At 56.8% G+C, this 13,243-nt stretch overlaps 1 protein-coding gene across 3 annotated transcripts in view; it reads right to left on the reverse strand.

The window, feature by feature from the left end:
- Positions 1-13,243, reverse strand: part of TNR (tenascin R) — a 173,665-nt gene that overhangs the window by 37,649 nt on the left and 122,773 nt on the right. For all 3 annotated transcript variants that reach the window (XM_053663732.1, XM_053663733.1, XM_037145574.2), the window contains 2 exons: positions 12,194-12,463; positions 6,672-6,857 (listed from right to left, as the gene is read on the reverse strand). In XM_053663732.1, the coding sequence (XP_053519707.1) occupies positions 6,672-6,857; positions 12,194-12,463 (456 nt within the window). The remainder of the gene's footprint in view (positions 1-6,671; positions 6,858-12,193; positions 12,464-13,243) is intronic.

Genomic DNA, 13,243 nt, shown 5'->3' on the forward strand with positions numbered 1-13,243 from the left:
CGTGTTCCCCAGGCAGGTACAGGTCAGTCCTCGGCACACCTGTTGTTGGTTCTCTGAGGCTTAGCCTGGTGGCTCTGATGAAATCAGTGGCTGGGGGAGGCCAGGTGTCAGCGAGGAGCTGGCCCCTGGCGGGGCCGACACCTGTCACCAGACTGATGGGGTGATTGCAGTGTCCAGATCTGTTCGAAGCACAGATTCATCTCCGTCACGAGTCCCAGGCATATCCTTGGTTGGAGAAATTAGATTACCTTCGGGACATAAACTACTCTTCCCGGGCAGCTGATTGAGACCTTCAATTGCCTATAATGAAGTAGAAATTCTGTGACATAGATGAAGGCTGACAGATTGAGGGCGTAAGACAGAAATTATATGGTGCCAAGCGGATCTAACATGCACTGTTTTCATCCAAGTTTCTTATTTATGAAGCTTAAACGAAATGCTCAATAATTTACAATGGAATCATCTTCTTCCAGAAAACCGCGGAGCAGAATTTCAAGTACCTGCTTCCCGGCCCTTGTGTCTGGGGAGTGGGGAAGCGGGACTCGCCTTAGAGGTCTCTGCCTGCTTCCTTCCTTTGATTTTCAGCAGCTTTCTTCCCACACTACAAGCCATCGGTGCTTTTTGCCGGCAGCTGAAACGCACTTCCACCGAGGCAGAAAATGTGTATCTGAGGCAAAGGCAGCTCACTTCTGGATCGGCGCGGGAGGGCTCCGAGGGATTTCTTGAGTCTTCAACTCCTCGCCGCTCTCTGTCAATGCTCCCCACTCTCCTTCCGGCTTCTGCACGTGGGAGCACAGAAACGGCTCTGTTCCCTGCCTCAACAGCAGCTCAGAAAATACACCCCAGAGGGAACCACCGGTCTCCATCTCTTATGCCACCTCCCCGGCTCCGCTTGGAGGTGGCTCTGTCCTTAGCTCTCTCTCTTTCTCTCTCCATTCATCTCTGGCTCCTTTGTGCCCGGCGCCAGGCTGTGAACTCGGGATACCGGGGGGAGCTGAAGAGACAGCACCCTTGCCCTTAATGCGATTTTGAAAGTCTGTACTGAAGGATAAAACTACTTATTCCTTGAGCACCTGTACTATGCCGAGCACGGAGCCGCATGCTACAGGTAGTGGGGAAAATAATGAGGAAGAGCCCTGGCTGGTGTGGCTCAGTGGGCTGGGCGTCATCCCGCAAACCAAAGGGTTGTGGGTTTGGTTCCCAGTCAGGGCACAGGCCTAGGTGACAGGATTGATCCTGCCGGGGCGCTTCTGGGAGGCAACTGATCGATGTCTCTCTCTGTCTCTATCTTGCTTCCTTTCTCTCTGGAATTAATGGATATATCCTTGGATGAGAATTTTTTTTAAAAAATGAAAGAAAAATAGTGAAGAAGACAGGGAGGGATGGAAAGAGGGGTAAGAACTGGGGGAGCGTTGCTGGGTGTCTGACGGTCAAGAACGCTATTAGCGTCTACAGTTCCTGAGAGACCACACCTGTTAGCCCCTTTCATGCCCCTGCAGCTCTGCCAGGAGGGGGCCACTGAGGGGCAAACAGAGGCCCCCAGAGGTCCCTTCCTTGACCAAGGTCAGAATGCTCATATACAACAAAAAGATGGGGTTGGGACCCAAGTCCTTTGTTCTTTCTGGCCCATCCTAGCATGGTCCCCCAGCCCCAAAACTCCTGCAGGCTAGGAGAGGGGCGTGGAGTAAGCAGACTGGAACTGGGGATCCATCTGGCGCTCTGCCAGGGGGCACTAACTAAGAAACCACTTCTGGAGTCGGGATGAGATCTGCGCGGGCTGAAGTGGACGGGGAAGGCTTTCTAGAGAAGGGACGAAATGAGAAAAGGAAGAGGGAAGCAGGACGGGGCGTGGTGAGCAGCAGGAACTAGCTAGTTCTCAGCTGCCCCCCAGGGACCGAGGGCAGTAAAGACAGGGTGACCGGCTTCCCCGCTGGCAGGAAGTAGAGGGAACAGGAGCCGGGAGAGACAGAGTCTGCTGTCTCTTGCCAGCAAAAGCAGGAGTGAGACACCTGGAGACTGCAGGTTGGCTGGGTTCAGGTGGACACGCAGAAATGGGGACTCTTTCCATCTCTAGCCCCCCTGGCTCCTCTCCTGAGCTCTGGGACCCTCAAGCCTGCCAGACTGGGGTTGGGGGTCTGGTGGGCCCCAGAGCATTTACAGGTCACCTGCCTTCATAGGCAGGACAGATCCTGCCCCCCAAGGACTTTGCAGCCATTCTTTTAATTTTTAGAGACATTATGTTATTACATTGTTAGTGTTCACGTTGGTCTCCTCACTAGACTCTCTTAGGTCTTTGGGTTAAGGGGCTCGTTTTTTTAATATTTTAATTTAGTATGCAGCATAGTGCAGAGAATGTGGACATACTGTGCAGAGAAGCCAGGGTGGCCTGGGTGGGGGGAGTGTCGGGAAGACTTCCGAGAAAGGTACGGGCCTGGGTTGAAAGGATGGAGTCACGTTTGGGTGGAGAAGAGAGAATAAAACTTGCAAAGGCAGATCCGATAGAACAATTCATGACAACCAGGGCCCCTCCCAGGGAACTTTCCAGCAGTGGAATTTGGGTGCCAGAGGCTCCCGGGTGGGGACGTGTTTGGAGACAGAAGTCTTCAGGGAGCCCCTGAAGTCACACCAGAGAAGCAACAACCCCCTTTTCCGTGCAGGGCAGGGCGAAGCTCTCAGGCTTCCCATCCTGATCTCCGTGGGGGGTGGTGGAGGGCTCGTCTCCCAGTCTCCCACACAAGGCAGGTCTCCCAGGAGGCCGGACTTCCTCAGAGGACCTCTCCCTGCCTTCTCAGCACAGGTGATGGCCAAGCACCAAGAGAAGCAGCCAGTGCCACGCTGGCATTAAGGAAGGGACTGGCCCGAAAACATGAAGTTAAAAACTGTACTGGTACCAAGGGATGTTCTTGAGGCAGCAGCTCTTAACTCTGTTCTGCAGGAACAACCTGTCTCCAGGGTTCCCACCTGGCTCTTCCCCGGTTCCCTTGCCCCAGCCCTTCACCGTGAACAAGGGGACAGACACCTCTGTGCCAGCTCTGAAGAGGAAGCGGGCTGTGGACGCCCTCGTCCTCCTCTCTCCCACTTGGGTTTCCACAGCCCACTCCCCACTTGCTGGGTCCCTGGAAGGTGGTGTCAGGTTCAGAAGGTGCCTTACCAAAGTGACCACTTGGGGGCACTGTGACTCTGCCCGCAGGAGGCTGAGCACAGTCTAGGCGCCTCCTGGGTGCCAGGCCTGCCCTGGAGGGCTCCACCTTATTATCCTCTGGGATAAGCCTGCAGTGAGGGTGCTGAGGGTCTGGCACCCTGGCCCTGGCACGTCAGAGGGAAGGGACAGCCAGTGTCTTCGTCCTGATCTGCCAGATGGGCTCCTCCAGGAGTCTCAGATTTCTCCATGGCAACCCCTCCTATGGACATGCACATTTCCTGCCTTCACCCCTTGGGGAGCCCACCTTCTGACCCCCAGGCCCCCAGGAGAAGATGGGTTCAGTAGAACCCTTCATTCCAGCAAGGGACGGTTTGGAGGTGGCAACTCCCTTGGCCTGGCTGGGCCAGAGAGAGGGGCTGTGACTCGGCCGCAGGTCTGGGCTTTCCTGCAATCTCACATTGTACTGTGAGGTCTGGGTTTGCGGTCGGCATCCTGCTGGTGAGGTCGAGGTGGTCACACGCCGAGAGAGGCAGCTGGCTGGGAAGTGACGTCAGGAGGCACGCAGGCAGGTGCTCCATGGGCTGGGTCAGAAGGCCCTGGGGCTCTGGGGCTGAGCCGTGCTTACTGGCCATCAACTGGGCCTGCCTCCCGCTGCCTCCTGCTGCACGGTCCTCAAGTGTAGGCTCCTGGTCACGAGGGAGGACCAGGCAAGGGGGTGCCAACAACTGAGGACGGACCCTTTTCCCTTCTTGGCAAAACTCGGCAGCCACAGTCTTTTCCGATGGCAGATTGGTGGGGCCACCCCAGAGGGTGAGGCCAGAACTGGTGGCATCCTCCCCATGTTACAGGTGGTGAGATAGGTTTAGAAAGGTGAAGTCAGCGACCCTGAATCACACCGGGCGTGGCGTCCTGCATCCCTGCATGCCCTCACCATGTTCCCCCCGAGCAAAGCATTCAGTGAAAACTGGGGCGAGAGAGGGAGACCCTCCGCTGGGAGCCCCGATTCTCTCTGACGAAGGGCCAGGGAGCGTGGAGGTGGGGACCAGCGGGATGGCTGCAGGTGAGCGTGCATGCCCTTCCCACCTTGACCGGCTTCTTGTCTTGCACACGCAAATAAAGAGTTCGGAACCAGAAGAAAGTGGGAGTGGGGGCCCTGGGAGGCTGATAAGCTCTTGTCTTCAGCGTCCAAGGTGGGGAGTGGGCACAGAACCACAACTGTTTAGAGCTGGGATCAAGCTTCTCCCTCATTTTGCCTTCCCTCCCTCACGGCCCACCCCACCGTTTTCCCAGAAGCCACTGCGGGAGAGCCAATAGTCCTTGTAATTTGCATCTCAGCAAGTACAGACATACTCGATTTCCTTCTGTGCCTATAAACTCTTCTTAAGTCACATAAAGCCATTTGCCTTTATAAATCTCCCCAGCAGTGAGCTCCCTGGAATAATTATGAGTAATATCTATTTGTAGGTTAATTTCATCAGCCCAGCTCTAATCAAAAAAATCGACCTCTCGAAGCCCGCTCCTCGAGAATCACTTCTCCTTTCCTTGTGAGTCTGCAACACTGACATTTGGGCAGCTTTAGCAGGGTGCCGCCATGGAATTGGAGGCACGTGAATAGGACTCAGAACCGCCTTTGAATCGCTGCTGCGCCCCTTGCTAGTTTGTAAGCCGGGCAAGTTTCCCAGTGCCCTGATCCACATCCACAGAAGGTTTCTGCATCCACAGAAGGAAGATGCTATCTTCCCTCATGAGGCTGTGGAAGTGAAGGGAGCTGTAACTTCCTGGAGGGGTCTGGAGGAACATAGGTGATTGACGAAGGTAGAGTCTTTTCCCCTGGTTGAGGGGGATGTGACCGGGTTCTTCTCGACATGTCTCGTGACTTTATGGTAAATCCGCCATCCAACAAATGGCCATCATCCTTGGAAACTGCTAATCACCAAATCGGCCCGAGGCTCTGGGCAGGGATGGGCTGTGCTTGGAGTCAGTTCCCTCCTGTGTCATTTCAGCTTTTTGGTTTGGCTTGATTTCTGTGAATGTCTCCAGCTCTCTGTAAAGGCCCTTCCGCCAGCTGGCCTGTTCCTGCTACATCTAATTCACCCCCATTAACCTGCTTGGTCAGCATATCTTTTCATCTCCTGGCTGTGTTTTCAGGAGCTCGTCAGCCTGAAGAAAAGCATTTATTATATTTACTTTAACTGGCCTCATTTGGCAAGGCAGTTTGGGATCTCAGCTCAGGAAGAAAACGGCTCTGATTAGTGTGCCCTTGTTTACTGGATGCGCTCTTTGCTGTGTGTCCCTTGTCTGCTAAGGTGGCAGATGCTTCTGTAGAAAGCCAGGACACAGCCAACTGGTCTCTGTGCGGCAGCCGTGGTCTCTGCATCTGACATGCCCCGAACTGCCAGTTTCCTACCCTCAGGGAAGTCCGCCGGGCAGGTCTTAGGTGGGTGTGTCTGAGCCCCTGGAGGGCACTGTCTGGGCTCCTATCCCCCACAGGGACAGGGCATGCTCCCAGCCAGGCATCATGGTGACCTTGACCATCACCTTAGGGCACCGACATCTCTTCCCTTGATTCCAGTACAGCCTGGTGACCAATCTCTGCCTCTGGCCTTGAACCCTCGTCCCTTCCCCACTGCAGCTACGCAAACCTAGGCATTGCGCCCCCTTCTTTAAAATCCCCCAAAGGCCCCCACTCCTACTCTGCATAGGGCATAGAAGGCCTGACCGTGCTCTCACCTTGTCAATGACTTTTGTCACCTATGCCCCGGTCACAGTGAACATTTACAGTTCCATCCCCCCACTGTTCATCTAGAACCTAGTAAGCACTAGACACCGTGCTAGACGCTGGGGAGCCAGTGATGAGCAAAAGCAAACATGGTCCCCTCCCACAGAGCTTCAGGTCGAGGGCGGACAATGACAACTGAACCATCACACCACACGTGTGCAATGACAGAGTGAGGGTGCTGGGAGGAGGGTGGTAACCGGGGAGATGAGGCTGCAGGACAGATGGCCTGACTTCGCCTGGGAACCAGGCAGGCTCCCCAAAGGGACGAGTAAACTGAGAGCTGAGAGGGAAGCAGACAAAACTCATGAAGAGGGTGGTAGGCGAGCCTGAGACATAGCAGAAATCGCATGGAAGCCCCGACACCAGAGAGGGAAGGTGTTTGAGGACAGAGAGAGGTGCGTCTGTGGGCCTGGAGCCCAGGGAGCACCGGGGCACAGGGAAGAGATGACAGGAGGGAGACGGCAGGAAGACCAGGCAGGGCCGTGCGGGCTCTGCTGTGGCCTGGGGTTCATCCTGAGAGCAGCGCAGTCCCTGCAATGCAGGCGCGTGGATGGCAAGATGAGAAATGTAAGACAAGGCATGACAATAGCTTAGGCCAGCTGGCGGTATGCAGCGGAGGGCAGCAGACACATGTGCTATGACACGTCCCGGAGAGGTTAAATCAGTAGCATCAGGTGTGGTTGGGTGTGGGGCAGGCGGGCTGGGGAGAGCGCCATGAGGGTGCAGGCTCGGGAGCCATGGCTTACTCACCGTCGAGGGTGGCTCTGGTGGTTGGACCCGTGGCCTCGGGGACCAGCAGTTCGTGGTACTGCTCGCCTGCCAGGGTGCTGTACACAACCTTGTACTCCTGGACCTCCGCTTCGCTGTTGTCCCACTCGAGGTCAAGGCTGGTTGCTGTGCGGGAGTCAACCCGTAGGTTCTTGGGGGCATCAATATCTACAAAGAGTCAGGCATCTCCAAGATCACTTGGGGTAACGTGCATTCTTTGTGCATCTTGAACCTGAACACACTCTGCGCTGACAGCCCACACCTCCTGGCACTTTGCCTCACATGTGCGGCAGACGCTGGGGCAGCCTCTCAGCCAGGTCAACCGCGGGGAGCATGGAGAGTTTTACTAGGAGTTCGATACCCACGCTTTCCTTCTTCCCCAGGTCCATTTGGTGTTTCCAGTGGTGTTTTAGAAATTTAAACTGAACCCTTTGCATCATAAGCTTAAAACTAAGCAAGGAGCACCCTGGTAGGAGAACATCAGGGACAGCGTGCACAGGATTGAGACGGGCGAGTGGAACATCGAACCTGACCTTGAGCACCAGGAGGACAGCCGAGGGCAGGGTTTTGAGGCGGCCTTCCCCGGGCTTACCTGCACAGACGCTGCTGGGAGGCCTGCAGGTTAGAAAATGCTTTGGGCCGGCGTTGGCAGAAAGAGGTTTGTAACCGTTGGTATGGGACAATGTATCATGCAAGAACAAATAACAATATAAGCATAAACTGTCTCATGTGACGTGGTGAAAAGGCCGTGGGCTTTGGCCTCAGTTTGAGCCCCGGCTCTGCCGCTCACTGTAGTGGGACCGTGGGCGAGTCTTGTCACCTCACTGGGCCTGGACGGCCGCATCTGTACAATGGGCTGATAATACCGACGTGGTAGGTTGCTGTTGGACAGATCAGACAATGCAAATGCAGCGCACGGCACGCTGCCTGGTGTCAAAATAGGTGCCCGAGCCCTGGGCAAACTTTCGGTTGCCTCCCAAGTTCTTTCTGGGTCCCAACAACATGCTTACTCCCTGGGAACCGGCACGTCCAATGCCATGAGGAGACCACCACCACCGCGGCCTCTTTCACAACCCTGGGGGCTGCGTCTCCCTCCCAGGACTGGTCGTCTCAGGCTCATTTTGGCAGAAAGAACACAGACAACTTACAGGGTTACCCGGTAATAGGCAATGGCAAAAAAAAAAAACACCCAAAACCAAAAAACCCCTGCCACCTACGAGGCTCTAAATAGGTCTTGTCTTTGAGACTCAGATTTAACCTGGGTGTGGCCCAGCGTTTGTCCCCAGGGAACCTGGCGTAGGCTGCTTTGAGCTGCCACTGCCAGGCAGGTGTCCCCCAGCTGTTCTTGGGGAAGCCGTGGGTGCGTGACTCCGTCTGCAGCTGCTCCGAAGGGAAGAGTGCTCCGTTCAGTGATGCGAACTGGGTGAATGTTTAGGCAGATTTATGTGTCTGCAGCTTCTTTTCCTGAGAATGGCACCTTGCTCAGCGTGGCTTCAGCACTCGGAGACGGACGTGGGCGTTGCCCCTCCGGCATGCGGGTGGAGAGAGAGGCCGGGACTGGGAGGTGCGTGGGAGGGCCACTCCACACCGAGTGCCACTCAGTCTCCTGCCAGAGGACGGGGTGGGATAAGGCACTGCCCTGGGCTTGGGCTCTGTGGCCTGAACGGGACAGATGGAGGCAGAGTGAGTTAGGGCTATGGTTACAGCTAAGTCCTGCACCTACGGGCTCTTGGAAAGCCCCAGGCCTTGGAAATAATGGTTTTTGTTTTCTGGTTGTTTTGTTAGTTTATTTTTGCTTTGCCTGAAGGCCTGTGCCCTATGAATAGGGGGCAGTGTTCTCTTTGAAGGGACCAGACGTTCCAGAGTTGGTCAAGCCCGGGGATGAGGGCTTGTTGGGGAGTCAGGGCCGGGAGCCTTTGGACTGCGTGGGGTGAAATGGTTAGCGCCCCCGTGAACCGGTCTGAAGCCTGACCTCTGGGAGGGGCAGCTGAAAGGCGGCCCTCTGGGGATGAGCTGGGCTGTTCCCTGCAACCTGTCTGCAAGCCAGGGTTGACGCAAGGACCGATGTCCAGTGGGGGCCCCGTGGAGGAACTTGGGGCTCTGGAATCTGGTTAACAGCCATGTCTAGTCTCTAAAATATGAAGCAGGTTTAGCATTTTTCCTGCTGAACACCTGCCTCTTGCTTCCTATTACCGACTCCCAGGCACGGGACTGACGGCTCTGTGTGGTCCGGCCCTGCCTGCTTCTCAGACTCCCTGATGCAGCGCCGGCCCCTGCGCTCACTGGGCCCAGCTGCCCTGCTTTTGTCCCCACCCTGACACATGCCAAGCTGATTCCTGCCTCAAGGCCTTTGCACAAGCCGCTGCTTTTGCCTGGAACCCTCTTCCTGGGTCCTCGCGTGGCTTCGACCGCATAGGTGTTGATGAAAACTTCGTGTCCTTGGAGGGGTTATTCTGAGCTGCTCCTTCTACATCATCCGTTTCACTTCCCCGCATAATATTGACGCGTGACGTGGCCCTGCGTGTTTCTTTTCTTTCTCCTCCTCCAGCTCCCCCACCGGGAAGTGATTCGTAACAACTGGGTTCCTGTCGGCCGTGTTTATTCCGGAGCCTCAGCGCGTACGCAGGGCAGTGTGTGGCATCTGGCAGGTGCTCAGTGAATACCTGCGAAGTGACTGAGAGGGTGTTGTCTGGTCTCTGTCAGGTCTGTGCCCTGAGAGCCACCAGAGGAACCTGGCTAAAAATCTCGGCTGCAGGGTGAACGCAGCTGGTCCTGTCTGGGAGGCAGGTGCCATCGAGTTTGAAGGTGGAGGAGGATCCCAGTGTGCAATCACTAAGGACGGGGCGTGGCCCCAACTGTTGTGACCTGGGCCTCTGTCAGTTTCCTAGGGCCACCATGACTACCTCCCAAAGATGGGGTGGCTGACGCAGTAGGAATGTGCTGTCCCGTGGACTGGAAGTCTGAGCTCAGGAGCTGGCAGGGCCACTTCCTTGTGGGGCCCATGCGGGAGAATCTGCGCTGAGCCTCTCACTGGTGGCTCGCTGGCCTCCCACGGGCACAGAGGGTCCCAGGAATTCCCTGAAACTAAAACCCAGGCTGCAGTGTGGTGGGACGCATCCTGCATGGGCCGCTGGGTTTCCTCTGGTTCTCTCTCTCTCTCTCGTTGGCCTCGGTGGGTTTCCGTCCGGGGTCCACCTTTCCAGAGCAGCTCTAAGACCCAGGCAAACATCCCGCTCGTCAGGCTGGAAGCCGATCTGCTTTACTTGCCTGTGCAATTAGTGTGCTCCTGGTGTTGAGGCTATTACCTGGGAAAGCACTTCAGCTATTTTGAATTTAAGCCGAGTTCTGAAACTACCGAGGCCCCACCTTGAGGGACTGGGCACCATGCATCCGGCAACTGCCAACCCCTGGCCTGGAGGGCTGGTGGGCAAAGCTGCTCACGTGCCCCCACCTCCACAGCCCCCTCCACCTGGAGCAGAGCAGGGCAGGTGGGAGGTGCAGTCGCCAATCCCCCAGGCAGGCGGCTCGAACCAGAGAATCAGGCGGCAATGAACCGAGCCTCAGGGGGAGCTTCTAGGAGGTGGAACACGACAGTCTTGATTGGGATTTTCCTGGGGCTCCAGCCCATCCTGCCTCCATCCTGGCAACCTGGACATCACGCATTTGCTTTTCATCCCCTTTCATGCCTGGATGAACTCCTTATTCCAGGCAAAGCACAAAGAAGCCACTTTTCAAACAAAAACTACTTTAAAGTTTAAACAGAATGCGGCACCTGCGGCCCACAGGGCACCCCGCACCCTGAGCAGGTGGAGTTGCAGGGCCGACACAAGCTGGCCATGAACTCACGGCGGACAGACACCGTGTGAGGTCGTGCCCCACGCTGGGCCCTAAGCAGGCTGGGTCAGGCGAGAGAGAAGGAAAGGCAGTGGGCAGGATTTAGTTTCCGCGTTCGAAGGGCCTGTGCTCAGTCACCTGGCTGCCACGGTGTGTTGCTGACAAATCTGCCCTGCGTCCTGGGTGTGGGGTGGAGTCCGGGGCTGGAGAGGAGCCCCAAGGGGGCGTCTGTCGGAATCAGGTCCTGCCTCACACTTCATCAACCTCCACACTCGCTTTTTTTAAGGGGGAAGCCTGTTCCCTTTCCTGATGTTCCCTCCTGTGTGTGTGTGTGTGTTGTGGGAAGCCCCCTGTTAAGACTCTGGGCCTCGGTCTCTCTCACACTGGGGAGGATGGACATAGCTCGGTGGTGAGTTTCTCAGCAGGACCTGGGCACGGCCCGTCTGGTCCCCTCTCTTGTGGGGGCCCCTGCTTCTTCCTCTGTGCTGTACGTCCAAACTGCCGCTGTAGAAGGGACTTGCCCAGGCCACCAGGCTCTAATGCTCAGCTACACGCTCCAACCCAGGGGAGTACCTTTTGGCCTCCATCTGCCTTATTCTTTGCCTTAGTAAACACAGGTAGGGGATGGGGTGCTGTTTATCATACCCCCCCACCACTCCGCAGCAGGCTCTTAGCCTCAAGCCCAGGCAAGATGCCTGAATGAGAGATTCCCCTTGAATGATTCCCCATCAGAAGATGCTGGTCCTTAGCTCTTGCAGATGCCAGCAGCTTCCTTGCATCCCTGGGACAGCAGGGAGTTGGCAGACCCACTCCTCAGTGCGTGACCTCACCAGGGCAGAGGGGCCGAGACTGAGAACCTGGGTCCGACAGAGACACAATTAGAGCACAGGTCCCTGCAGACCTGGCCCAAGTGCTGAGAAGCACGCCTTCGGGCGGTGCCTGTCCTATCTGCCCACCAGCTGGCTGGCCGTGGGCTCCAAGGGTCAGGGAGCAGGTCCCTGTGAGGTCTGGCCTTTCCCGACTGTCGGTGAAGCTCTTGAGGAGTCCCAGCAGCCTTGGGGGGTGGGGGTGGTCATCATAACCAGCCAGGCAACACCTGTATGGGGTCTGTCCAGCCTGCTGGCTGTGGGAGTCAGGCATCCCATTAGCCTTAGAGACTGCGCTTACAAACGGCCGAGAGAGTCCCAGAACCTCAGGCGGAGCCGGCTGCCAGGGGCCAGGCGGGGCTTTGCGCAAATCCGAGGGGTGCCATCGTGGTGGAGCCATCGCAGTGGATTTACAGAGTTATTGCTACCATTTCTGCAAACAGCAATAGAGACGCCTCTCCCCAGAACTCTCCTAAAGTTGCCATCGGGGCTCGTAATATGGATGTGTAACTGTCTTCAAGACAAAGCTTTCATTTTACAAATGGGAACGCTGAGACCCTGGGCTGAGACTCGGATCGGGCCACCAGCCTGGCTGGTGACACGAGTGGACAGGAACGCATGCTCCAAGGACGGGCGTGACCCTCTGCTACACCGCAGCATCAGCAGGGGCCCCGGGACCTCTCGCGTCTTGTGCTGACGTGGCTGCCCCAGCGCATGTCACCTCGCTCCCAGACACCCCTCTGGCCCCAACTACACCACCGCCAGCTGGCTACTCCCCGGCCCCTCTGTGCACCACAGCCTCACCTGTTGTGAACTGGGTGGTCGTGGCCTCGCTCTCGTTGGCTCCGCGGATGGCACTGACCCACACCTGGTAGCAGGAGCCGGGCCGCAGGGCCTGGACTGAGTACTGGCTCAGGGGGGGCTGCAGCCGGAAGGTGGTCTTTCCGCCTTCCCCGCCCACCAAGCCGTACTTCAAGAGGATGAAGTCGACTCTGGCTCGAGGGGGAGTCCACTCCACGAAGGCCACGGTGTCGGAGACATCTCGCACCAGGATCTGCGTGGGCCCATCGATGACTGAAAGGGAAGGTCAGACCGAAACGCGGGCTGGAGCCAGGAGCACGGGACACCAGTGCTCTCCCTCCTCCTCCCATTAGCCTGGCCCGTCAGGGAGCGGATGGGCATTACTGCCCCATCTCACAGATGGGCAGACGGAGGCACAGTAAGGAGAGAGCTCTTTCCCCAGGACACAGTTTGGCTGCAAAGTGGCTCTGGAACTTGGGGCTCCTGAACTTTGCTGTGACCGGGCTGTGGTTTTCAGTCCTGGCGCTCCCAGTTTGGGTGGCAGGGGCTGGGGGGCCACTTCCTGGCTGCAGATCAGGGGACAGAACTGAGACCCGAACTTCTGGCCTGAGCCCCACTGCTTAGCTCTGAGGGAAGATCTTCGAGTTATCGGCCTGTCTGAACACGGGAGATGGCCAGCTTGGCTGCCACACAGGGCGTCCTGAGAATCCAAAAGGGGCCCCTGCTTCGCAGTACAAGCAACTCAGTCACCCCAGCTGCCAGGACAGTACCAACACCCAACAGACATTTGCATTTGCGGCATGAAATGTGCCTTCTGGGGAAACTTGGTCTTCTAAAAAAAAAAAAAAAAAGCCCCCAGTTTTGGAGCGGTCTCTATTTTCCCCACCTGTTCTCACAGATTCCTGAGCCAGAAGGACCCTGAGGTCACACCTAGTCTCTAAAGTTATTCAGCATCTTCTCTCCTGAGCCCTGGCCTCTGGCACAAAGCGCTAGGGGGACATCGTTGTGGAATGGCGTGACGCTAGGAAACCGGGCTGGTTTCCTGGCGGGCCA

Source organism: Artibeus jamaicensis, unplaced genomic scaffold (genome assembly GCF_021234435.1).
Source record: "Artibeus jamaicensis isolate MK-2021 breed Jamaican fruit bat unplaced genomic scaffold, CSHL_Jam_final contig_327, whole genome shotgun sequence".
Classification (NCBI taxonomy): domain Eukaryota; kingdom Metazoa; phylum Chordata; class Mammalia; order Chiroptera; family Phyllostomidae; genus Artibeus; species Artibeus jamaicensis.